This window comes from Onychomys torridus, chromosome 19 (genome assembly GCF_903995425.1).
Source record: "Onychomys torridus chromosome 19, mOncTor1.1, whole genome shotgun sequence".
NCBI classification, from domain to species: domain Eukaryota; kingdom Metazoa; phylum Chordata; class Mammalia; order Rodentia; family Cricetidae; genus Onychomys; species Onychomys torridus.
In genome coordinates, this window is record NC_050461.1 from 16,404,883 (window position 1) to 16,432,727 (window position 27,845).

General features: G+C 40.5%; 1 protein-coding gene across 5 annotated transcripts; it reads right to left on the reverse strand.

Annotated features, from left to right (window-relative positions):
• Nucleotides 1-673: 673 nt before the first annotated feature.
• On the reverse strand, nucleotides 674-26,814 carry Zup1 (zinc finger containing ubiquitin peptidase 1). Of its 5 annotated transcripts, none has more exons than XM_036169004.1 (11): nucleotides 26,736-26,814; nucleotides 25,994-26,137; nucleotides 24,483-25,053; nucleotides 19,674-19,784; nucleotides 17,737-17,858; nucleotides 11,839-12,007; nucleotides 6,921-7,109; nucleotides 6,588-6,753; nucleotides 4,782-4,933; nucleotides 4,263-4,483; nucleotides 674-890 (listed from the first exon to the last, which is right to left on the reverse strand). In XM_036169004.1, exons 3-11 carry the CDS (start codon nucleotides 25,036-25,038, stop codon nucleotides 843-845), a joined length of 1,734 nt encoding a protein of 577 aa, XP_036024897.1. In that variant the 5' UTR covers nucleotides 25,039-25,053; nucleotides 25,994-26,137; nucleotides 26,736-26,814; the 3' UTR covers nucleotides 674-842. The 5 variants fall into 5 exon arrangements, with proteins under 5 accessions (XP_036024897.1, XP_036024898.1, XP_036024899.1 ...); XM_036169005.1 differs by lacking the exon at nucleotides 26,736-26,814 and adding an exon at nucleotides 26,392-26,724; XM_036169006.1 differs by lacking the exon at nucleotides 25,994-26,137 and having other exon boundaries at nucleotides 26,736-26,811.
• Between the last annotated feature and the right edge of the window lie 1,031 nt (nucleotides 26,815-27,845).

Below are 27,845 nucleotides of genomic sequence, written 5' to 3' on the forward strand. Positions count from 1 at the left end.
GAATCCTTGGTTTTAGAGCTGGTTACATACTAAGGGGATTACTACACATTGAGGAGGGGCTCTCATTATATGATAATAGAAGTGTTCCCCCACCAAAAAAAACCAGCTCATTTGCTCCAAGTTTGCATTTAACTGGTAGATCGAGTTATCGAGTAGACTGGACCAGAAGAGTTCTGACCTAGTCAGTGATCAGTCACTTGGTGGATTATCTGATGTCGCTCTTAGAGAACAACTGGAGGAAGTGGGTCACTGTGGGTGTGCTCCTGAGCACATAACTTGTTCCTGGCCACTTCCTGCCTCTCCCTCTGTTTTCTGGCCACAGTGAGTCAGGGGCTCTGCTCAAGCAGCGCCACGGTCTACAGCCATGGTGTTCTGCCTCACCAGAGGCTCTTGTGTGCCTGTCACAGCAATGAAGCCCTGGTGAACACAACCCTGGAAAATCCAATAGTGAGATGGCTGTGGCTCCATCTTGCCATATTCTAGGACTAATCCCAAATGTCTTAGAGAGTCAGCTTCTTCATGGGGCTAATAATAGTGCTTGCCTCAAACCAATGTTTAAAAAGTACATGTATGAATAGATAGATGTTAAGTACTGAGAGTAGCTCATATGAGTAATGACCCATTTATATGAGCTTATAGCTTTAAAACAAGTTTCTGAGACATGGACAAGAAATCAAAACCCACAACGCAAACAAGGTATTTTATTCAACTAATTACTAGACAATGAAGAACTAAGAAGTATAACATTTACAACTTAAATATTAGACCAAGGACTTACATGAAATCAAATTCTTCAACAATATCAGGGTTCTACATCAGAAAAAAGATCAGTACAAAATCACTCAAGGAATCTTCTCTGCTGTAAACACTTGAGAAGCCTGTTTTCTGGCCTTGAAAAAGAATTGAGAAGAAAACAGCCTGTGAATTATAATCTTGAAATTAATTACATATGCTACGTTATCATTTTTTAATTTAATTTATTATTTTATCAGAGCACACATGCACGGTGCTCAGAGCACACCTACAGAAGTCAGATCTCTTTATCCCAGGTGGATCCTGAGGTTAGAGTTTGTCAGGCTTGGCAGCAAGTACCTTTGACTGCTGAGCCATCTTGTCAACCCTGTAGTTTATCATTTTTTAATGTAGAAAATAAAATCTGGATTTTTTTCAAGATAACAATGAAAAGTCCTAGTGGAAAATTATCGCCTAAAACTTAAAAAAATTAGTACTACATATTTTAAATGTCAAGTCATAAAGAGGAAGCAAAAAGGAAAACAGAGCAATGAGCAAAGACCCTTTGAAAAACTTAGCTACTTCGTTAGCACCCTAACCAGGTCTCTTCAAAAATCCTTTAGCCCTACCACTCAGGAGGCAGAAGCAGGTAGATCTCTGTGAGTTCTAGGTGGGCCTGGTTTACATTGTGATTTCCAGGACAGCAGAGCTACAGAGTGAGACTCTGTCTCAAAAGCAAAAACAAAAACAACAACAAAAACCCCTTATTTATTACGAGTTAGTATTCCAGCCTTGGGGTGAGAGAGAGTTTTCTTTCGGGGTGTGACCCCTGGTAGGCTGACCATGTTCCAGTGGCTGGTCTCGTACCCAGGACTATGTGAGCACAAACTGGACTCTGTCAGTTATGAAAACAAAAGCACAGGATGGGGGTGTGGTGGAGGTGGATCTGGGAGGAGTTGGGGGAATAGAGGGAGGAAACCATGATCAAAACATATTATATACACATATAAAATTCTCACAGAGTCAATAAAATATTAAAAGAAAATCGGAAACTTTCATTCACTGTGCTGCTTCCAAATTTGGGTCACAAACTAAAGCATATTAAACTAAGCTAAACTTAACCAATTTGGTTAAATCAAATTCAAAGTAGTGGGATAACACAATAAAAAACTAAGAATGTAGTGAGGCAAATTAACAACCATCATCAAGATGTGAAAGGAGCAAGGCCTGGCATTAAACACCAATAATCCAGGAGGCTGAGATACGAGGAGGAAGGGCTCAGTTAACCTAGACTACACGGTGAGTTCAAGACCAGCCTGGGCCACACAAAACCTTGTCTCAAAAGTTGGAAAAAAAAAATGTAAGTGAAAATAGGGCGCTAGAAAACTGGCCCAGTGTTGAGAACGCTGTTCTTAAAGAAGATGCAAGCTCAGTGCCCAGCACCCACACTGGGCAGCTCACGGCCACCAGTACCTCTAGCCACAGTGGCTCGAATGCCATCGTCTGATGCCTTCTGATGCCATCGTCTATTCTGGTATAACTCGAGTGTGGTGTGCACACAGGCACACACACAAATACAAAAATAAGATCTTTTTAAAATTGAGGATATGGCTAATGGCTATTATGGACATGTGTATTTATTTTTTAAGTAACCTTAGTTAGAAGGTATTTATTCCTTCAACTAATAAGAGCCTAAATATCTAGACAGGTCTGGAATAAACATGTACTCAACATATATTCACAGCAAACATCTTACAGCAATCATAAGACAGTTTCAAGAAGAGAAGTTTTGAATGCCAGCCTGTTTGTGAATAACAGGTAAATGTCTCAGTAGGTAAAGGCACTTCCTGCCAAACCTATTAAACTGAATTTAAGGCCTGGGACTCACATGGTAAAAGGAGAGAAACAACTTCCAAATGCTGGCCTCTTGCCTGCCTACACACACACACACAAGTTTAAAACAATAAAAAATAAGCATAATTTAAAATTATTAATAAGGTGGGACATGGTGGTGTACACCTTTAATTTCAGCACTTGGGAAGCAAAGGCATGCCAATCTCTGTGAGGACAATCTGGTCTATATAGAGTCCCAGGTCAGCAATGACCTTTTTTTTGAAAAAAAAAAAAAAGAACCACGAGAGGGTTGATGGGGTGGGAGGGAAGCAGAAAAGGGTGGAGGTGGTGAGAATAATCAGAAGGCCTTGTATACACTGATATATGTAAAGCGCTCAGATTGCTGATAATTCTTAAAGGCACAGCTACTGTCTAACAAGCCCCTAACCCCCAAGGAACAAAGTCAAAAGTAAAGAACAGAAAAAAACATGTTTGGTATTCTAACAGCAACAGTGACCCACTTTCCAAAACTGGAAACATAAAAGCCAGCTAGGATGTTATTCACCTGGAGCCCATGGCAACCCTTGACCAGCACTATACTCTCAAAAATTACTGTGCACTGGGGTAAGCAAGCATCGGAGCACTTAAGAAGAATTAAAATGAACCCTAACTTTATCTGGCCAAGCTAGCAACAGGATTACAAAGGAGACTGCCATTGGGGATTAAGGACATTGCAAAGAAATCTTCTAAAGTTTAACTAAATTGAGTAACCTAGCAAACAATCCTGGTATTTGTATTTCAAGGTAAGCTGAGATGAGCTAGCTCCTGTCTCAAGCATTATTCCTTTCCCCTTGATCCTGTTCTTTCCCAAGTCCCTCTTGAGTCCTATTTCATCCTTAGAGGGAAACAAATATGAGGTCCTCAAATAAATACTCTTTCTAATTTTCTCATAAAATCTCCAGACCTCAGGCTGGAGACGTGCTCGATGGTTATGAGGACATAGTGCTCTTGCGGGAGGCCCAAATGAATTTCCCAGAACCCACATCCAGCAGCTCACAACCACCTGTAACTCCAGCTCCATGGCATCTAATGCCCTCTTCTGGCTTCCCTGAGTGCAACACTCCATGTACAATCTCACACACAGACATACACAAATGCATGCAACTAAAAATAAAAAATAACATCTTAAGAATCTGGGATCTTATGCATTTTCTAGGCTTGGTGTGCTATGATGTAGCTGCAGCTCACAACTTCAGTGGAGGTGTTATAATGCCTAGAAATTCTTCAGTAATTTGGAATTCATCACATAACTATAAAGGATAAAGGCAAGTTATTCTAGAACTGAGTATAACCAGAAGATAAAAGGATAAAATACAGCTTCAGAATCAAAATTTAATAAACAATAAGACCACCTGAGTTAGGTTATAGATTGTTTTTAGAACATATTATTGCTAATGATCACTTACCTGACATCAAAAATTAAAATTATAAAATTAAACTTTTTAAGATGAGTTAAGCAACTAAAAGACGTTTAGGTATCATCTAAATTTAAAAATGGCCATTCCCAAAATCCCGTGATGTTACAGACAAATGTATTTGTCATTTCATGAAACCGAATGAGTTGTGAGGAGATAAAAAGAGATAACGCTGATTTTAACTAAAAATTAAGCCACTTCACCCAATACTGAGATACTTACAACTTTCTCCTCTGGCGAAAGAACGCCCTCTACTGCTACTATCTGGTACTGCTTATGTTTTAGATTTCCCACAGATTTCCGCAGCTGCCTCAGACTCCCAGCCTCTATGTCTTGTTTTAACAGTTTCTGCATTTCTCGGGAAGGACATCCAGGATCAAATATTAGTAAACACAATGTTCGGTTTTTTTTCTCTTCAATTCCAACAATTGTTCGACTGTGACCTAGTCAAAGTATAAGTAACAGTTAATATATTACATCTAAATGAGTCTAGAAAGGCTCAACATAGTGACAAGCTGGTAAAGACAGGAAGAAGGCAAAGGATGGATAACGAGAGCAGTGAACAGAGAAAGACCACAGGAAGTGCAGAGACCCAAGGACACATGAGAACTACAAGTTTCTCTAACAGTTGGTTACAACAGCCCTCCCCAACCCGTGACCTCCACTAGTACACCCTGGCCTGCCCTTAGGCAGCAGTCTCTCTGCTATCTTAAATGTGGTGCTTCTGCGTGATCTACTAACCCTGGTGCTGGAGATAGACAGGAGGTTTAGATGTACACACAACCTTAGGGTTCCCTTCCCGCTCTGAAGAATAATAGTTCAGTATCCACTCAAATAAGCGAGGGTGTGTACCCGAAGGACCAGTTGGCTTGTGAAAATCAATAATGCGGCACCTAAACAATTGACAGAGCAGATAATTTAGGACAATTTCTGCATAAATGTAATTATCCTAACCCCCCCCCAAAATTATTTAATCCAGAACAAATTTATATATCCATTACTTCCCTATGAAGAAAAAAGTAAATATAATTTTTACTCTTATTTAGAAAAACTATCATTTTGTGGGGAAAATAATTATTCCAATCCCCACTCATATAAAGACTGATGAATGAGCTAAGCGTTACAAAGATTTCCTAACTTGGAAAGTCTCCCTGCACAGCAAATGAGGGTCATGCTGGACTTTGAAAACCCACGTGCTAGAGTCTAGGACATAGTCACTTTTAGTCTACTGTCTCTATCTCTGATCACCAACTAGAGATCGACTTTGGAGCTGGTGAGATGATGGTTCCATGGGGAAAGGTGTTTGCTCTGCAAGCCTGGTGACCTGCATCCCTGGAACCCACATCAGGGAGGAAGGAAAGGTCAACTCCACACACTTGCCTATGACCTCCACATGCACACTCCAACACACACATAATAACAGAAACTCAGGAACTTAGAGAAATCACTCAGTGCTTAAAAGCACATGATACTCTTGCAGAAGACCCACATCTGGTCACAACTGACTGTTAACTCCAGCTCTAGGGGATCCAAAGGCACCTGCACTCATGTGCACATATGCACAAACAGGCATGTATACATATAACTTACCAGTAAAATAGTAATTTTTAAGGCTTATTTAAAAAGAAAACTGACTCCTAGCAAAATTTTTATCTACTCAGCTAATTTATAACAGTGTAAACACAGAAATAGATCAGTAGGTTTTTGTAATTTTTATTTAAAAGAAAAAAAAGAATCTAAATTCTGATTTTAATCCTTAGTCATTTCTTTACATTAAAAGCGTTCTAAATACTTTCATCCAAAAATACATAAATAAATATAAAAATATTCTAAATACATTCAATTTTCTTCAATTCCAGTTACAGACAATATAGGTGAAGAGCATAGAAAAATGTGTGAGAGTTCACACCTTCACATCCATGTATCTCCTGCTTGGCCCCAGACTATGGTGGTATACTTCTTTTAAATGGAGTCATCTTGAATAAATAAGGTTGTTGAAGTAGGCTCACTTCTATGTTACTCAAAAAATATTTTATAAAGTTATGTCCCAGCATAAACAATGCATCCTTGTCTCTCACAGCAATGAAACCTCAAAAGTATTCAGAACTGTTAATGGCTTCCACCATAGTTTGTATGTGAAATGTCCCTTGTAGGCTCCTGTCAGACTTGGTCCTCAGCGGGTAGTGCTATCTGGGAAGGCTGTGAAAACGGCAGGAGGTGGAGCCTTGCTGGAGGAAGCAGATCACCTGAGGCAGGCCCTGAACCTTTACAGCAGGTTCATTTCCTGTTGGAGCTCTGCTTCCTGACTGCCCATGCAATGTGACAGCCAGTCTACTTTCTGCTCTATCGACTCCCCACCACGATGGACTGTATCTTTTGAAACGTGAGCCAAAATAAACCCTTTCTCACTTAAATTGCTTTGGTCAGCATATTTTATCACAGCATGGAAAAAATAGCCAAGGTACTTAATTTTAGTCGATTATAAATTTAATGCCAGTAATTTACAAATGAATATAATAATATTAACTGGAGTTAGCGGGTACATACTTTACTCTCAGTGAGGTCAGAAGTGTATAAATCTCACATGCTCCAATCCAGGCCTTTGTTCCCTGTAATTTGTTGTTAAGTTGACAGGCTCCCTGAGGATCAAAACCTTCCTTCCATGCATCTTCAATCATGGACTGAATTTTTGGAATACAAGGAATTGACATACCTGAAGTTATGTAAGCAAACAAGTCACAAGGCCAGTTACTAATATGCTGAACAATAATATCACATAGTAACACATATTCTACTAAGCACCCACAAAAGTTTCTATGACACTTATTCATAATAGCCTCTGTCTATCATAAACTCAGATGATAACAGTACTTTACATACCTTTCAAGCAGTCACCATACACATCGTTTTGTAGTAATGATGAAAGTAGCATCTGGAAATTTCTATAGCCACAACCCCAACCTTTGTCCCCAAAGGATGAGTGAAAGTGATCCAGCACTGCAGACAGCCACACACACCTCACATCTGTGGCAGTGCTCTGATAGTATCTACGGAGGGCTTCAATGACTCCTGAAATAGGAGAGATTCACAACACTTAGGAAGATTCGCTATTGCCATTACATAGCTGCTTAGTCTAACATCGGCCTCAAGCTCCACAGAAAACCCTACCAACTCCACTTGAAATTCATCTTCTCACTGCTACAACCCTAGCTCATGTTCTCACCGTGCCCACAACCCGTTTTCTAACACCGAAATAGTACTCCCTGCACTGAACTGAAGTCGTCTGCATCTTTAAACTCTTCAACTGCAAAGCCTGGACACAGAAGTACCCTCCCAGAACGCATACTCTTCTTGTCTTTCCATTGTTCCATGCACCACTGGAGCCTGCGTAGTCTCGTTATGTTTCTCCGGAGAGCCTACAGCATCAGTACCAATCGACAGCACATAAAGCTTATGCCAGGGTCCTCCATCTGACCTTCATTTTTTATTCTTCTTGACGTAATTGTGTTTGTGACCTAACAATGAAATATTCTGCCTATGAATTTTAATTTAACTTCAGTATTGTATTTTGTATATGTAAAAGGATAGTAAGTGCTAACCAAAGAGAGATAAATGTGACAATATCCCTAGAAATATGGCCCTAGACTAGAGTGCTAGAATTTGGTTAAGCAAGGTATTTGGACAAGTTTACATATGATTCTTCCTTTTAGAATATTCTTCTTCCATTTAGAATCCTAAAAAACCTATAAGGACCAAATATCATCTTTAAGTTACCTTCGTCTGACTCTTAAAAACAATCAGTACATTTATTTTTTCATGACCCCTACTTGTCTAGTCACGCTTCGTCACAGCAGAACATTACAGTTCTTTGTGTATATTTTGCCTCCTTTAAAAACTTGAAGCTAATGGGCAGTGATGTGTTTTCTGTGGTTCATGCTTTCTCATGGTTATGTGGCATGAAAAAAGAAAAGTCATTATATGTATTTTATATTAATAGAATACATCAAAATATGTCTTTAGGGAGACAAGTTTAAAAAAAAAAAAAACAATAAATCAAAACAATCCTTTACCCAATAGCTGTAGCTATGCCCACTATTATGGAGAACAGAAATTAGATATCAAATTTAGAAAACATACACTTAAACAAGACTCACATTCAAGACAAACAAGAATGAAAACGACGTGTGACTGAGGACTGAGTTTACACGTGGAGGACACAATGATGAGGTGACATGGAACAGGCACTCTCAGAACAGAAAGACCAATGCTGACTCAGATGAGACCAAGATTTAAGACTCCTTTAAGAAGGAAAAGGGGAAAACCTAAAAGAATAAAGTAATACATGTTCCAGTATACTCTGGCATGCATATTACATATAAGACAGAAATACCTCATTTCCTGGTAACTTGTGTCTTAGCAAAGATATCATACAACCACATTAAAGAAATTTTTTTTCTTATAACAAGTATTTTTTATTCCTAAATTTCCTTAGATGTTTCTTTAAAAAAGCTACCTTTTGTTAAATTATATTTTATTGTTAAAAATAACAAGGCTGTAAATATGTAAAGGGGTATTAAATAATGACTGCTCTAATAGACACAAAAAAAAAATAAAAATCTTTGCCATGGATTTTTGGCATGGAGAGATGGTTCAGCAGAAAAGGACATTTGCCACTCTCGTAAAAGACATGAGTTCAGTTCCTAGAGCCCACACTGGGCAGCTCAAGCACACTGTAACACCAACTCCAGGGATCTGACTCCCTTACAGGGAAAACAGACTCAATAAATGGAATCAGAGAAACTAATTCTGTCATATATAAGTGCTTGCAAATATAACATTGATCCTTCGATACCCCCCCCCTGACCCCTTAATAAACAGATACTAGGAGATTAAAAATATATATGTATAGGGACTGTAGAACTGTCTCCTGGGTACTCTTTCAGAGGACCCAGACTCAATTCCTAGCACCTATGTAGTAGCTAAAACCATCGGTAACTCCGCTTCTAGAGGATCTGATGCACAATTCTGGCACACGTGGGCAACCAGGCATCTAAGCAGTGCACAGATATACATGCAGGTGAAACTTCCATACCTGTAATATATTTTTAAAATAAAAATACAAAATAGCATATTTAAAGAATCATAAAGGAATGCACATTTATGATCTTAAAGAAACCCTTCCATCTTATTAAGACAAACAGAACACATACAATCAAGACAAAAATGGATAGATCTGTGTGTGGTAACTCACTCCTGCAATCCCAGCACTTGGAGGATGAGGCAAAGGTCTGCTAAGAGTATGAGGGTAGCCAGGGCTAACAAATGAGTTCCAGGTCAGCTTGTGCTACCGAACCTCAAACTTCCCTCAAAAATACATGAGAGATGTGATTATATTCAAATTTAAAACTTCTACCTAAAGATCCATATACAGGTCTGGCACAGTGGTATGTGGTTTTAATCATAAAACTTGGGAGGCAGAGAAATGTGGATCTCTGTGAGTTCAAGACCAGCTGATCTACAAAGCCAGGTTGCAGGACAACTTGGGCTATATAATAAAATCATGTCTTTAAAAATAAATAAATAAATAATTTGTGTGTGTGTGTGTGTGTGTGTGTGTGTGTGTGTGTGTGTGTGTGTTTATCCATCCCCTAGATCTGCAGTTACAGACTGTGGTAAGCTACCATGTGGGTACTGGGAGTTGAACTAGGATTTCCTTAAGAGCAACAAGTCCTCTAAACTACTGAGCCATCTCTCTAGCCCTGTGAGATCATGCCTTTAAAAGAACGACCTAGTCATGGGAATGCAATTGCTTCCATATAAACTGTGTTAGTACCTTAGCAAACATACAGAAACATAAATGGGAAAAATAAAGCCACTCACCAGAAAAAGAGACATACCTTCTTGAATAAGGCAGATCTGATTGTTAACACTAGCTAGCCCTACAGCTAGTGGTCAATGTAAGTCCCAGACAAGTTAGTTATACACACTGTAAATATCAAGTACATAAGAATATTCATTTGGGCCCAGAAGAAACAATGTATACAGTGCTTTCAGTATCCAAAAATGCATACATGAGGCTATTGAGCATTTGAACTGTAGCTTATCTAACTGAAATGTGCTGTGAAGTATAAAACATATAAGAAATTTGGAAGACTATCCAAAGAATGTAAAATATTTCAATTAACAGTTCTTGTGTGATGAGCGTGGTAACTATTATATTATGGAAAAACCTCTCTTCATACTAACAATATGTTGAAATGGTGCTGTAGATACTGGGTTTAAACTATTAGAAGGTGGAATTTACACTTATGACAGTCCAATAGGAGTTTTCTTAAACTTTACTACAAAAGCAACACGTTGAGCAGAAACCATACTTTGACTGTTGAAGTGTTCCTGAACTATGGATAGGTATGTAGTAAGCTACTTTCCAGAGTGCTTCCAGTCAGTCACCGCATTAGAAAGGTAACTGTAGAATGAACAGTGGGAAGCTACTGTGTTTAGGTATAGACAAAATGCAATTTCAACTTATAATATTTTCAACTTGAAATGGATCTATCAATACATAATCTACCATAAACTGAAATGCTTCTATAATTTTATGGTTTTTTTTCCCCTTTAATGTGACTCTAAGAGATGTAAAATTCTGCAGGTGGCTTACGTTATATTTTTGTAATGTGTTCAGACAACCAATAATTTAAGCTAAGGGTTCAGTGACATGACGGCTTTGGGGTAACCAGGCATTTTCTGACTGGATTAAAGGTGTATCTATAAAAGCAAAGTCTGGTCTGGTGATGTAACCACTGTCAAAAGCCCCCTGGGTAGGTAACTCACCAGCCCTAGTAGGAAAGCAAGTTTTGCCAAACTGACATGCTATGCCTATTGACCTGTCTTCTATATGGTTATATTTACATCCATAGATTAGTGTTTGGTAGTAGATATCAGTAACTAGGCAAAGAACGGAGTGAAAATAAATGACTGTTTCCTCTTCAGTCCTAGATGGGATATCTACATCAAGGAAGAGGGGGTTGAAAACAGAGGAGCTGTCTTCCAGGCATGGCACGGTTGGGAGCTTTCCAACTAAGCAGCAGTGATTATCTCAACAGTACTGAGATCGCCAACACCCTGTCACAGAGGAGAGAGGTGTTCACAAGGACCCACCCTTCTCTGAGGATTTACAGACATTAACCCATTGCTAGTTGGGCCCCCCTCCTCCCTATATCTATAGGAAGCTGATGGTTACTGGGGGCTGGAGAGTGGTGAAAACACACTCTTTTTCCTGACCCATGCTGTGTAAATAACTCTTCAGCTATGTTCCTATACATAACCCTTACCCAAAACCAAGTAAACCTAACAAACAAATAGAAACACATGTGGGAAGGGGTCAAGGGGTCGTGGTGGACACGGGCTGGGAAAGGAATAGAAGGAACAGCAAGAGCAGGTGGACAAAAGAGGGTAATGGGGTGGTGGGGAATGTCACCAAAATACATTACATACCTGCATGAAAATATCATAATGAAACATATTACAGATAATATATGCTAATAAAAATGTTTTTTAAAAACCCTAAAGGCTCATTCCCCATTGCTGTTAGTTAATTCAATAGAAACTAAATTATTTTAAGTGACTTATTTACTATAAAAATAAAGTTTAGTTTTAAACTTTTTGGAGAAATATGTGAACATACAATCTCACCTGAAACTATATAAATAAACTGTAGACTGAAAATTCAGCAAACTCAAGTGATATATGCAGTGGTGTATGCAATATTACACTGCAGCTTGGATTTTTAAGCACTCACCGGAAGTTTTTGTTTTTCCGTCATCAATACCAAAAGCTATCGATTCCATCATGTCGGCTTTTCTGCTATAAAATTCAGAGGGATGCATTCTTCCCCTGCTTACTTCTCTCTCCATATGCCACAGCTGCTGTTGTCTGTATCCTCCAGAGTTATCCAAACCATACTGCCGCTATTGAACAGAAAAACAAATAACTTATTTTTGTGCCTCTTTACTTCAACCAGATGGAAACTTGACTTTTTTTTTTTTAATTTTTGGAAATGTACATTGAAATAGTCTGGTTTATGGATTTTTCATACAAGTAAATATAAAGATTTTTATGAAAATTGAACCATACACCTTTAACTTAATAGATATTTCTCTGTAAGCTTCTGTTCCTTTCTTCTTTTCTTTCTTTCTTTCTTTCTTTTTTTCTTTCTTTCTTTCTTTTTTTTTTTTTTTTTTTTTTCCGAGACAGGGTTTCTCTGTGTAGCTTTGCGCCTTTCCTGGAACTCACTTGGTAGCCCTTATAAATAATTAGTTGCTTTCTTTGTAGTTTAGGAATAAAAGACACATCTTTCTGCTAAAGGTATTGTGAAAGGCAAAACTGTAAAGATACAGTTGGTAAAGGGACCAACCCTAATTCAGAGTCCCATTTTACCCACAAATCACTCAATCATGCTACAGAGTAAATGGGCTGGGTTTTTGCAAAATGGACTGAGAGACTCAAACGTATAAACCGCCTTTATGGATAAGCTTCCTGAGGTCTAAACAACTTACAAAGTTATACCTGTGTCATGGTTAATCTTTGATTATCAGGACTGAAGGAACTTAAATTCACTATAGAAGCACTTTAAGGCATGTCTGTGAGTTTGTCTAAATTGAGCTAATAGAGACAGGAAACCCACCCTAAAAATGACACCATCCCTTGTAATTCACAGACTGATTAAAAAGGATAAAGCTGTTTGTTCATCTGTCCCTGTGTCCTGGCTGTGAATGTCACGTGACCAGCAGCCACACCTTCCTCGCCCTGTTCTTATATTTTTGGTTGTGAGCCTAGTCTTTAACGGCTGAGCCATCTCTCCAGCCCGCCCTGTTCTTATAAACCCTCCTTCCCTAAGGTGCTTCTTGTCAGTTATTTGAGCAAAGCAACAAGTGAGGTGTAAGAAAGCTGAAGGAGTGGGTTTCTACTGGAGCAAACAACTGGAGTTCTCAGGCCTCTGGAACCTGTTTGAGGGGACTGTGGAAGAGTTTGGAACTTCAGGGTCAAAAAGCCCTAGAATACTGTGAGCAGGGCGTAAGGGGCCATTCTGACAGAATGGGAAGACCAGAATGCCAGGAAAAATGTAGAGGACCAAAGTAGAGGACTGGCTCAGGAGGTTTCAGAGGCACACTGTGCTAGAAGCCATTCAGGATATCTTCTGGCAAAGAATTCAGCTTCATCCTGCTTGTGTGCTAAGAACTTCACTGCAGTTGAAGGAGTCATGGACCGGCAAGGAAATCTCAAAACAAGATAGCATTCAGACTGCATCATCATTATAGTTTATATCCCTTATGTAGGTCTACCATAGAGCACAAGGTAGAACAGAGCGCTGAAAATATGAAGTGGTAAGGAAAAGCAGCTGCAGGGTGAGATAGCTCTGTGGGTGAAGACATTTGCTTCTGAAACCTGATTATCTGACTTCAAAACCTCACACCCAGTGTTGGAAGGAGAGAACCAACTCTCAGAAGTTTTCCTCTAACTTCCGCATGCTTGCCATGGCATGTGTACACTCATACCCACAGATAACTTCTATTTTTTAAGCAGCAGTAATTGTTGTGGTGATCTGAATGAGAATGGCATCATAGGCTCTATGTTTGAAGACCTGGTCCCCAGGTAGTAGAACCATTTGGAGTAGGTATGGCTTTGTTGAAGGAAGTGTGTCACTTGGGGTATACTTTCAGGTTTCAAAAGTCTATGGCAGGTCCAGGCTCTTTCCCTCTGCCTGCTACCTGCTGATCAAGGTGAATTCCCAGCTCCCACTCTTAGTCTTCCTGCCTGCTGCCATACTCCCCACCACGGTAATGGACTAACCCTCTGACACTGTAAACAAGACTTCAATTAGATGCTTTCTTTTGTAAAAGTTGCCTTGGTATGGTGTCTCTTCACAGCAATACAGTAGTAACTAAGATAACTGTTAAAGAGACAAGCACATTAAGAGAGAAATGTGCCCTGAGACAACAGGAAAGATTCCTTACTTTTATCCACTAAAGACTCTATCTAATGAAAAGAAAGGCAATTCATTCCAAAGGAGAGGGCCTAAACTGAATGCTACTGAAGGGTTCCCTAATCAAAAACTATCATGTAGGAAAGTTCTTTCCCATGGTTGACACTCAAGGTCAAATGCAACTATGGTCCAAGGGGCCAGGCTCGATTCCAAGAAAGTAACAGAACTTGAGTGTTGTCGAAGTGGTGCTGATTTTGCAGGCATGAATGATACGAGACTCACTGGGTCTTGCACCATGGGTCTAGAGAGCCACTGAGGCCATGAATGTGTGGTGGGGTCCCCCCACAGCAAGGAGGCCCCAAGAGGTCAGTGAGTAAAGCTGTGAAGGTAAAGCATAAGCTGTAGTAGAGATCCTAGGATGCTGGAGCTACAGATCCAAGGACATCTCCTGAGGAAAGCTGTAGGCAGAGGGGAATGGTCCAAAAGAAAGGCTATTTGTGTTAGAGGCAGCAGAGCTAGAGAGGCAGGACCACCCAAGCCCTCTGGAGTCCAGTGATTTCATCACGAGTCCCAGATGCCTAACACGGAGCTGCAGGATTTGGTGCTTGTTCTGCTGGGCTGTGTTTTCCTTTGGTCCGATAATTTCTTTTGCTATATCCCCATTCTTCCTTTATGGAGTCAGAACTTCTATTTTGTACCATCATACGACAGAAGCATGAAACTTGTTCTGTAATATTAGAGAGGCTTACAGTTCAGAGATTGTGTGAACCTCACAAAAGACTCTCTGCTTTTACTTTTGAACAGTACTGTACTAGAGACTATGCGATCTTCTGAAATAAAAAACGAATGCACTGTACATTATAGATAGCATGAAACTTTCTCTTTTTTTGTAATGTTATAGGAATTTACAGTTAAGACAGTGCCTGAAGCTGGGCAGTGGTGGCACACACTTTTAATCCCAGCACTCAGGAGGCAGAGGCAGGTGGATCTCTGTGAGTTCCAGGCCAACCTGGTCTACACAGCAAGATCCAATCCAGAACAGGCTCCAAGTCTATACAGAGAAACCCTGTCTCAAAAAAAAAAAAAAAAAAAAAGAGAGAGAGACAGTGCCTCCTGAGTGTCCTAAGACACTCTGTACCTACACTTTTGAACAGTCCTGACACTATTAAAGACTATGGGGACTTTTGAGGTTGGACTGATGGATAGTCACAGGAGACAAGTGGCAGAAAACTATGGTTTAAAATGATGTGTTGTATGTCAAGTTGACAAATGGCAGAGTTGCAGTGTTCTGACTGTCAACTTGAGGAGATTCAGAATCAGCAGGAAGAGCTGGTGGAATGACCCAGTGTGTAAAAGTGTCTCCCATGCCAGGCTGATGACCTGAGTTAGATCTCTGAAACCCATAGTGGAGGGAGAGAACTGATTCCCAAGGGCGTTCTCTGATTTCCACATGTGCTTTATGGCAGTGGGCACAGGAACACACACACACACACACACACACACACACACACACACACAATAAATAAAAACAAACCCTGGGGAACAAATGTGAGAGAGCTTATAGATTTGGTTAACTGAAGTGGGAAACTATTTTGAATGAATCCTATGGTTTGGGGCTCTAGACTGAATAAAAAGGACAAAGTGAACTGGGACCTGTAACCATTTTCTTGCTTCCTTAACTGTGGATGCAGTGTGAGCATCCATTCCTCCTGCCGCGTCTTCCTGCTCTAACAGACTGCACCCCCTCCCACTGTAAGGCAAAGAAACACCCCCTCCTTTATGCTGCTGCTTTTCAGGTATCTGATCACAGCCACAAGAATTAACACAGTAAGAAAACTCCTTAAACGTTAGGGACTTTCTTATTGCTGATACTCAAAAGGCATTGTACCCAAACAACAGGCTGTGTTTTGAATACCTGTGTCCCAGACCAAGGTGCTGTTTGGGGAGGTTGTAGACATGTGGGGAGCTGTGCTTCCTTGACAAAAAGAGGCCAGCAAGGAGCAGGCTCGGACCCTGTCACATCTGGTCCACTGTCATGTGAACGGCCTTTCCATGTGTTTCCCATCATGACAGTCGGAAGCTGTGAGTCCAGATTAGTCATCCCTCCCTTAACTTGTTAATGTAGACAACTATGGCTGCAGTGTTGAAGAACTAGTATGTATGGTAACAAAATAATAATAATAATAATAATAATAATAATAATAATAATAATAATAAAACTTAGAAAAAACAATTCTTCTCATTCATCTGAATTCTGATATGAAAAGCGGTTTGCAAATAAATGAATAACTAGTGAACTGTGAGGTGGTCAAAATCCTAAGTTATAAATGAATAACTAATGAATTGTGTATGCAGTAGTAAAAATCCTAAGTTAGATCTTCCAAAACTCATTCAAGGAAAAATAGTCATGAGTAAGATGTCTGAGGAAAAAAAAAAAGGCTTTCAGATGTATGTAAATCTGGGACATTTTCAGATCCATTCCCTCATAAACCCTTTATATTTATACTAGTCTATTAACACATACAAATGGCATTTAAAAACTCCACAAGCATTATCAGTACAAATGGCCATAGTCCACAAATTAGAAATAAAAAAAGAAGAAAACATGCATTAAAATTTCTAATGCATTAAAAATATCAGATGCTGCAAGATTAATCCAATAGATACTACACTCACATAAGGAAAATGTGCCCTCAAACATCATGAAACACCAACCTCTGAATGTTCGTTAAATAAAAATGTCTGAAATTATGAGCTGCCATGTGGGTGCTGGGAACCAAACCTGGGTCCTCTAGAATATCAGCCAGTGCTCTTAACCTCTGGGCCATCTCTCCACTCCAGAAACTATGATCTTTAAGGGAATTTAAGACTAAGGAGAGATACATAATAATTTTAAGTAAACAGACAGGCAGATTCTTAGTACACTATCATGATCTGCCCCTCATTTGCATAGTTTTACATGAACATTTTTCTATGTAATCGTAATCGTTGTCTAATCTGGGGCAAACCACTAAACTCTTTATTTTGATTCTTCATTTAAACACAGGAAAGAAAGAAAATGAAAACAACAAAACCCTATGTGTTTTCTGTGAATATTTTTACATATTTTATCTGAAATGATTATTCTAGTATCTGAACAGATGGCTACACTGCTTTGTTTTGTTTGGGGGATTTTTTGAGATGGGTCCCAGGCTGCCCTCAAACTCAAGAGATTCATTCATTCTCCTCTGTCTCCCTAACACTGGGACTAAAGGCATGTGCCACATAGTCAAGAATGGCTACATCTTCTTTATTTCTTTCTTTTAAATTTATTGGGGTGTGTGTGTGTGTGTGTGTGTGTGTGTGTGTGTGTGTGTGTGACTGTGAAGATAAGAAGAAGAAATGGGATCACCTGGAATTAAAAGCAGTTGTAATTCTACAACTCTTATAACTGTCCTCTGCCGGAGCAGCAAGCTCTCCTAACTTCTAAGCCATCTCTCCAGCTTTGGAGACCAGCTGCTTTTAAGTGCCCCCCTCCACCCCACCTCAACAAGCTATAAAGTACACAGATAAAAGCAGTTTTTACATAACATGGACAAGCTAGGTAGAAATCTTTTTGGCTGTGAATCTTATCCTTTAATGGTGGAGCCATATCTCCAGATATAGGTTAACGGCTCAAACGCTTATTTGGGAAATAAGAACTCTACTCAGTAAAACTGTTACTGATCTTTGTACCTGCAGCTTCTGGAACTCTTCCCTTTCTTGTCTTGATTCTTCAGATTTCCTCTTCCTGTCTTCTTCTTGTTGAAGCTGGTGAGCTAGTTCTCGATCACTAGAACACTGGACTGTGTCCATGCCTGTTAGAGAGTAACAACCAATATTCACTCAGTGCTCAGGTGGTACCAAGCACTTCTCATTAACTAACTGAGTTGATCTTCCTGACAACATTAGGGAGTGTTATCTGCTGAGAAGAAAAAAAAGTTGAAAGGTTAAGTGACACTTTCCATTGACGCCTCTGAATACAACTAATGGAGATTCATTTTTTAAAGAAATATAAAGAGAGAAAGGAGAAAGTAATAAAGAATTACAAACTATACATTCACTACCTCCAACTGTTTCATTATGGTTAGTTTTACCCAAACAAGATGAACAATTTTACAGCATAATGACTTGTTTACTCTCTCCCAGCAAAACTCAGATTCTTTTCTCAGTAGCTTCAGTGTAGTATCTTACTTCTTAGATTCCTTTATTTTTTCTGGGTTCTCCAGTAAAACAGGATTGAGGGTAAGACAGAAACACCACACACAGGCACACAGACACAGAAATACACACACACACACACACACACACACAGCCAGAGTGACAGAGAGAACATCATTAAATATCATGAGTCATGAGGGATTGGGTCACATGTAGATACAAGTGAAAAGTTCCTGATAGCCAGAGAGACAGAAGTCAGTAGTGAGATTCAGACCAAGAAGTTGGAAATGCCAGAACCAGTTTGGAAAGGACAGAGAGCCCAATCTGAGGTCAAAGGTTCAAGATTTCTGGTAGGGATGCTCACAAGAGTCCCAGATCAAAGGACACACATGAACACATACACAATTTAAAAAAAGAGAGAGAAAACATAGGACAAATTTTGTAAAATCATTATTAAACAGATAAGTAATGTTAGAAGCCTTGGCAACCAACTGAACATACATATTGAGACTTTTAGGTTACTGTTGTGTAACAGTTTCCTTGAGATTGAAACATTTCATCACTGCAGGGTAGCTCTTTAAGAAAAATAGCGCCAGGAAGTCCCTGAAACTGACCAGATTTGCTAGGCCCCTCCCTGCCAGAGTGAGCAACAAAAGCTGAGGGTCCCCCGGAGATAGAAGGGAACCTAGCTGCAAAGACTCAGTGAGGGGAGCAAAGGTGTAAATAAGACTCAGATCAGACCAGCAGCCTGAAAAAGCAGAACCCAGCTGAGCTGTCTAGAAGAGGGTTAGAACAACTGAATCTCTTGCAAAGGGCACTCTCCAAAATAGTGAGCTGCCTGCAGGCTGTGTGCAGTGTGCTCCAGCTTTTGTGAGCTATCCCACATGACAGGATGGGCCTTGGGGATGCAGCAACCCATCCTCATGTTGAGCAACTCCAGTAAAACTCACTGACCTGCCAAACTGAATGTTGGTAGTATAAGTACCTTGGTCTGTCATAGATAAGTTCTCTATCTGGGGTAAGTAGATATGTGCGTTGCATCTTCTCCAGTAAAGTTTTGTCACACAATAGCTACAAGAGTCACATAAATTCATGTAGTTTTTAAAAATTGGCAGCTTCTTTATTCAAAAATTTTGCTGGCTAAATGCTAACTTCATTACTTCAAACCAATGAAAGAATGGCCTCACCTTGTCAATAAAAACTTTAAAATGGCAAACGATTAAAAAAGCATTATCTTAAATGGTGAACCCTCTACATGTCAAGCAAAACCTTGGTTTGAATGTTGTCTCCACAGTTCATCCTTTACAACTTTTCTGTAAAACATCTTCAGCGGTGCAGCTACATAAGAATTATGTAAAGAACAGAATCGCTTTTAAACAGTATGGCTTTTTTCATTGTATCATTAACCTAAAAGAAATGTATATTCTAGGAGGTAGATATTAAAATAAAAATCTAAAAAGACATAAACATACCTTGTTGAAAGCTGCTTTCTTCTAAATGCAAGTCCACATGTTCCTGGAGAATATGGTAATTTGTACAGACGAGTCCACACATGGGACAGTCATAGAATGGTTGATGACAGTCTGGATTAGAGACACAGAAAGGCTCATTTAATCTGTAGAACTTTTAAACTTTTCATCCCACGCCAAGGACTATTTATAATCTCACAACTTTATCAGATGAGTAAAATGTTTCTGTAGTTAGCATTAAACATGTCACCAGGCATAGTGGTGCACACTTTTTTTTTTTTTTTTTTTTAAGGTTTATTATGTATACACTGTTCTGCCTGCAGGCCAGAAGAGGGCGCCAGATCTCATTACAGATGGTTGGAAGCCACCATGTGGTAGCTGGGAATTGAACTCAGGACCTCTGGAAGAGCAGCCAGTGCTCTTAACCTCTGAGCCATCTCTCCAGCCCAGTGGTGCACACTTTTAATCATGGCACTAAGGAGGCAGAGGCAATCAGACTTCTGTAAGTTAAAGCCAGCCTGGTCCACACATCAATTTCCAGGCCAGCCAAGGCTATACAGTGAGACCCTGCCTTAATAAACAAACAAAGCAAACATATCAAAGACTTTCGACTACTTTCTAACCTTATTGTAAAAATAAAAGCTCTTTATAGTTGTATTTAAAAGCTGGGAGCAAGTGAGATGGGCCAGTAGATAATGGTGCTAGCCACCGAGCCCGATGACCTGAGCTTGGTATCTGGGACCCACATGGTGAACTAACTTCTAAATGTCATCCTTTGGCCTTCACACATGTGCTATGGCAAAATACAAGATACACACACTAAAGATATGCTATTTTAAAATTAATATTTGCATTAATTTTAGAATATTGTTTGAACACCGGTGGTGTTTATGTCAGCCTTGGATGAGTATACTGGATGATGGCAGCTAATCTGTAAGACTTGGATTTTTGGATACGAAACAGAGCATACAGGGATGTGAGTATGGCACAATGGGTTAACGCGTAATTTGTAAAAATAAATGAAGAAAGTGCTTATCTGCTTCCAGAGACGGAATGAGAGACCGACAACAGTACAGAGCTCTCTTACCTACTACTCTATAACAAGAAAATAGTAAACATTCACACCTGTGGTTGAAACAAGCAAAGTAGGAAGGAGAAGCAAAACCAAGTGGGTATGAATCCGGAGGGGTTGGGTGCTAACTACCCAGTACTCATGAAAAGTGGCCAGCTATTGAGCTCAGGTGTCCAGCACAGAGCTCAGCACTGAAGTCATCCTGCCTACTTGGGAACGGGAAATTAAAGAGATGACTCAAACAGGCCAGGACAGACAGAAGTATCGTAGCAAGCCGGGCGGTGGTGGCACACGCCTTTAATCCCAGCACTCGGGAGGCAGAGCCAGGCGGATCTCTGTGAGTTCGAGGCCAGCCTGGGCTACCAAGTGAGTTCCTGGAAAGGCGCAAAGCAACACAGAGAAACCCTGTCGTGAAAAAAACCGAAAGTATCGTCGTAGCAAGACTAAAGCCTAGCTCTCACAGGTGGAGAAGAGGGGCTCAGAATTACAGCCATACACAGAGAGAAAGCAGTAAGCAATTGATACACATAGGATCTGGTCTGACATAGAAGCAAAACGGCCATGATAAAGGGAACATACAGTTTCTTCAATGGGGACGGATACTATTATAGAAAACTTTCATAGTAGACTAAAATATTAATTTTAAAACGCAGGTACTTGGGAAGCTGAGGCAGGAGATTCAGATTTCAGTACCAGCTTGAGCTATACAGTCACATTGTATTTCTAAATTAATTTAATAAAAATAAAAAGCAAAAAAGCTAATCATATCTACTAAATATAACAGTGTGGGTGTGCTTTTACTTAGCAATTGCACCTTCGGGAATTTATTTTAAAAAATAAATTACAAAAATACCAGTAAGTATAATTACATGTTGAGAACACATATTATTGCTCAAAATGTAATTTAACATACCACACACGAACACACACGAACACACACGAACACACACGAACACACACACACACACACACACACACAAGCAAGCCCACACAACAAAACCCCAAAATAACACTGTTTCTGGCCTCAGGCTCAGACCTGCCTCTGCCTCCCAAGTGCTGGGATTAAAGGTACGAACCACCACCACCTGGCCATCATCAGCATCTTCATTAACTCCTGCCTCATTCACAGATGTCTATACCAGTGGTTCTCAAACTGTGGGTCAGGACACCCGGGGGGGGGGGGGGTCTGCATTATCAAATATCCTGTGTATCATATATTTACATTTTGGCTCATAACAGTATCAAAATTACAGTTATGAAGTAGCAAACAAAATAATTTTATGGTTGGCAGTCACCACAACATGAGGAACTAACTATATTAAGGGTCACGGCGTTAGGAAGGTTTGCCACCAGAAATCTTAGTCTCCTGGGTCAGCCATCACTATTCATGGACTCCTGGAAGGCTGATGTAGCACCAAGCCTAGCAATGACTCCATTCTAATCAGCCAGCATCTGGGTCTTCGCAGTCTTTAACCACTGGCACGCTTTTCAACTGATGCAAGCAATCAACCTTTCTCATTCCCACCTCCTCCTGCCTCAAGCCACAGAAATCATAGCATGCTGCCAGCCAGCTGTTCTGTCGCCCCAAGTGTTCTCTGGATATTCACTTCATTTTCTATATTAACCAGTTATTAATGAGAATGGTGGGCCCCGTTCTCTAACAAAAGGGCCTTCTATTTCATGGTCCTATGTTGTTCGAATCTTCAATGGTCTTTAAATAAAAAACCCGGAGGCAGGTATTGGGGTGAAAGCTGAAAGATCAGAGAAGCAGAGCAAGCCACAGTCAACCTCACCTCGCCAACTCCTCAGCCAATCCTGTTTTCAGGAATCCTCAGACTGAAAGCCTCTGAGTCCTCACCCAAAAGGGTCTCAGCTGAACTGCTTTAGTTCCTGTTTCCTCTTGCCTTATATTCCTTTCTCTGCCCTGCTGCTGCTTCTTGGGATTGAAAGCATGTGTGCTTCCCAGTACTGGGATTAAAGATGTGTGCCACCACTGCCTGGCTCTGTTTCCAGTGTAGCCTTGAACTCAAGAGATCCGGATGGAGCTCTGCCTCTCCAGTGATAGGATTAAGGGTGTGTGCCACCACTGTCTGGCCTCTATGTCTAATCTAGTGGCTGGCTCTGTCCTCTGATCCTCAGGCAAGTTTATTAGGGTACACAATATATCACCACAGTCCTAGAAGTAGAAAACATGTCTCCTCTGCTCCCTTTCAAACCAGCGTTTCCTCCGTCTTCAAAAGGTGCACTGCTTTGCCAGTCTGCTTCCAGACAGTAGAACTATAAACTTCCAGTAGCTAATCTTTTCTTAAATAGTAAATACTTAGTTTCATTTTCTGAAAATGTCAGCCCTAGACGAATATCTTGCCCTGCCTCTTAACTTCAGTATGAACAGGAGTGGGTCCTGATCTTCACCCCCACTAATCTTTTCCTTTACTCGGGTTTAGCCCCGCCACAGCATAACTGACATCCTTGTTATCAACATGGCCAGGTCTGTTACGTCTGAAGCCCTCTCAGCTATCCCTCTTCTCCTTACCTCAACTTCTACCTCACCACTTTTACTTCTTCTTTCTAATGACAACCAGGCTCTCTTCCACTCACAGTCATACTTCCTAGGTGAGAATCAGTGTGCCAACAGATTGACAATGCTTCTATAAATTTGCAAAATTGAATTAAATAAAGACACGTACAATGAAGAAAGTGAGAAATCTTTATGGAGGGATATAAGTGATAACCTGGATTAATGTGAAAATGGACTATGATTTAACATCGAACAACAAACAGTTCAACATAATTTTCGTGGAATTTAATGAAATGGTCCTAAAAAAAAATAAGCAAATAAATAAGTAAGAAGGGTTGGAGAGATGCCTCAGCAGTTAAGAGCACTTGTTGCTCTTCCAAAAGACCAGGGAGTCAGTCCCCAGCAACCACATTAGGGAGCTCAAAACCAGTTATAACTCTAGTTCCCTCTTCTGGACTCCACAGGCCTGCACATGGATGGGGGCGCGCGCGCGCGCGCACACACACACACACACACACACACACACACACACTAATAAAAATCTTAAAAATAAAATGAGAAGTGCCTAAGGAAAAATGAAAAGAACTGTCCTCTCTGATATCAACGACAGGTTACAAACTGATAGTTATTAAAGTAGCAGAGCAGTAAGGAATAGCTAAGTAAAGAGGAGCTGGAAGACCAGAAATGGGCTTATATAGATATAATAACTTTAAAATTATTATGAATCACTATAGGAAATTTTTAGATTCCAAACTCTCACAATATACACTAGTACATGCAACATATACATAATTCAAATGAAATAAAAGTGTGAGAAATAAGAATACAAGTGGATACCTTTATTATCTTAGAGTGAAAAATACCACTACAGGAAATAAATGGAAAGCAAACACATCTACAATGTAAATCCTGGGGCTGGAGAGATGGCTCAGCAGTTAAGAGCACTGTTTGCTCTTCCAGAGGTTCTGAGTTCAATTCCCAGCAACCACATGGTGACTCACAAAATGTAAATCCTGCAAAAATTAAAGGGTAAGCCATAGGGATGGACAACAGTTTAAGTCAAGGATTACTACTGAGAATATATTTTTAAAGCAACTGAATAAGATATGTCGGAAATTGAATCTTAAAAGCACATTTGTAACAGTGAACAAGCTGACTTGATACCACAGATTAAAGTGAGATTATTGTTTTCATAACAATTTAACTAAGTTGAACACTTTACCTTCTAATGGTGCCTCTAAGAGACTGGCATGCTTTGTCTTCACATGCATCTCCATATCTTGACTACGCCCCTCTATTTTTCCACAGAATGGACATTCAGGGAGACTGTATGTTGTCCCATAAATTGGTCCTTGTACCACAGACAACCCAGACTGCTTCTCTGGGCTTTTCGGGTACTTTCTAGATTCGGTTATGCTCTCTGTATGAAAAGCTTCATGTTTTAAAATCCCATCTCTAGGAAGGCTTTGAGGTGAATATTTTGGAAAATTGGATGCACAGGCTGAATGAATGCTTGAATTAACTTCCTTTGCACTCTGCAGGGTGGTATTCTGACCATCTGGATTTTCATACTGTCTTGCATTTAGCGTCTCAAAGTTTCTTTCTGGTGTATTCTGCTCAAAATGAGCAGTTTCAATATGAAAACACATTTCATCGTAGTTTACACCTGACAACTTGCAAAATGGACATATAACTTCGTTTTCCATGTGAACGACGAGGTGAGCCTTCATATCTGGTTCGGAGGTCACCGTTTCTCCACATATGTCACAGGAGAACATGACGGGGGCATGCACCTAGACATGAGACAGAATCGTAAGTCTGGCAGCAAGAGTTGAAGACAAGCACATTTCATAAATGATTTGGGACTCTGGGAGTGTTTGGAGCTGTATTTAGCTTTGGCAAAGAATACTTAGTGTACTTCTCATTCCTTAAATGTACACGCTTATTTATAAGTCTCAACCCAAACCTCACTACAGGTTAAGCATCTCTGATCCAAAAATCCAAGCTCCAAGTGCTCCAAAATCCAAAACTTCTCATCTCTGGCATGATATCACAAGTGGATCTAGGTCTGATCTCATGTGAGGGATGACAGTCAACACACAGGCATGCTGAGAATATAAATACACATGTACAAATATACATGAAAACACAGACATACATGACACATATGTAAATTTTGTGTTTAGTCTTGTGTTTCCAAAAATTTTAGGAAAAGGATATTTATTCAACCTGTACCTGAATTTCAAGATATCAAAAGTAATAGTAAAATTTAAAAAATGAATAAAACATTTCAGTAAGGCATGGTGATGCACGCCTTTAATCCCAGCACTCCTAAGGCAGAGGCAGGTGGATTAGAGACCAGCCTGGTCTACACAGTGAGTTCCAAACCAGTCAGTGTTGCATAGTGAGACTCAAGTGTTTGGTCCAAGAAGTAGTAAAAAAGGACATTTAATTAGTTTGTCCATGCAAGATAAGTTTAAAAGAAAACAACAGTCTACTATTGATCAACATACTTACTTGCATGCAGTATTATGAGGAGGGTAAATGCACCTTAGTAACATTTCAGAGCTCTACATATGGCAAACCGTACAGCTACCGTTTTACATGTATCACTTTACATACATGGAAACCCTGGATCAGACAGGTCACGAAAGCCAGAAAGTAATGGAAGGCAAGCACACACGGCAGAATCCAAAGGTAAAAGCTGAAAGGCCGTGGGAAAACAGCACTTACTCCCCGAATCTAGCAAATTGGGTTATAGACGCTGGTTTCATTATGTTAGCTGACAGCTCATTCCTCTGAAGTCCAGTATCAAATGAGTCCCGAGACTTTAGATTTGATGGGCTAATGGAATGCCGACTACTTATAGGAAGGTGTCTAAAAAAAAGCCAAACCAATCAAACCTTTTCAAGCAATCACACCACTTTTCCTAACTAGACGATCACCTAGCTGTCAAGTATTTAATCCCAGAAGAGAAAAAGGAGGGCAATTATCCCCTTCATCTACATTCAGCTTTACAAAATCTCTCTACATTTTTTTTTCCCTTTTTCTCGCTTCCTTCCAGACAAGGAGAATAAGTGTCTGATTCTAGAAGGAAGCCAGTTCTCTTGGCACCCAGTTTCGTTTCTTACAGAGGCTGGGGCGCGGCAGATAAAGGACACGCTGGAAGTGGGATAGGCCGAGGCTGACGGAGGGCTAGCCTGGGTACTCGGGGGCGCAGGCGGTCAGGCCCGAACCTGACGAAGTTCTGCGCCAACGTCCCACCGGGCTCAGGGAACCGGCTCTGCGGCTACCCAGAGCGGGCCTGTGGACTGGGACCCGCGGCTGCACCGCCGCCCCTCCCCGCCGCCGGAGCCACCACTGCCCGGCGCCGCGGCCCGCACAGCCCGCCCGAGCGCCGCGGGCCGGGCTCCCGGGACTCCACCCCACCGCGAACCGAAAGGGACCCGGGGCCTGCGAGAGCCCTCGGCAGTACCGCATGCACGACAGCCCTTCCTCCATCGCCGGGAAGGAGATCCCAGCATGCCCTTCTCCAGATCCGTCTGAGCGGTGATGCATTCTGGGACCTGCCGTGAGGGGTTTTTTTTTTTTTTTTTTTTTTTGCATCCTTTGCTAGCGCATCCCTGGTCCCTCCCAGTCTCCCGCCGCAGTTTCCACGCCTGATTTGCTAAAAGAAAAACTAGGTTCTGAGCTTTTTGAAATCTGAGTAAATGGATTCGTCGGCTCCTAGGGCAAACTCGTGTTTCTATTTACATATTGTCTAGTGTCAGCCTCTCAATTATGCTCTGCAGGCTAATTAAGGCAGGTTCCTTCGTCAAGACTACAAAGTTGCCTGTTCCTTGTAGTGACAGTCTTCCCAGGGTTCCCACAAGAAGTGTTGTTTGTCCCTGGAGGCTCCCTGCTAACTAAAATACACAAAACACAGGATAGTCTGCTGAGGCAGAGACAAGAAAAACAAACGGACACCATAAATGTCACCAAGAAAATAAAACTGAGTTAAAGAGGTTGCTGTTGTCATGAAGTCTCCTCATAGGTGCTCTCCTTTTAGAGAGACAGCATTAATGTTAGGAAGTCTGCTCACAGAGTTACTGATGTTAGGGCAAGTTCTGTTTCACGAGGTGGATAGCCTGATGAACAGAAGGAAACTAACAAGAAAGAAGCCTTAGCCTGGAGCAACAGGGATGTTTTGTGACTAAATCATAAGGTGTTAGAAGAGTGATTACCATAGTGGTTCTCAACTTGTAGGTCGGGACCTATTTAGCGGGTTGTTGAAGGACCCTTTCACAGGGTGGCCTAAGACCACTGGAAAACAATTGTTAACATTACGATTCATAACCGTTGCAAAATTACAGTTAGGAAGTAGCAGCGAAAATCATTTTGTGGTTGGAGGTCGCCATAACATTAGGAACTATATTAAAAGGCTGGAGCATTAGGAAGGTTGAGAACCACTGGATTACAAAGTAAGCTTGGAGCTGTAGGGTCTGCAACTCACTTAAGACCTCTGAGGAAGCTGCTAGAGTATTTAATTGACATCTTAAATACTTAAGTGCAGGATGACATAATCTGATAAGTATAATATTTTTAA

Excerpts from the sequence above, each read along its gene's own strand:
- Zup1 (XM_036169003.1), bottom strand. Across the intron at positions 19,785-24,482 it reads CTTAGAGGCACCATTAGAAG|ACTGTCATCAACCATTCTAT; the intron begins GTAAAGTGTTCA and ends TCTCTAATCCAG. Across the intron at positions 12,008-17,736 it reads AAGAGTTCCAGAAGCTGCAG|CGGCAGTATGGTTTGGATAA; the intron begins GTACAAAGATCA and ends TCTGTTCAATAG.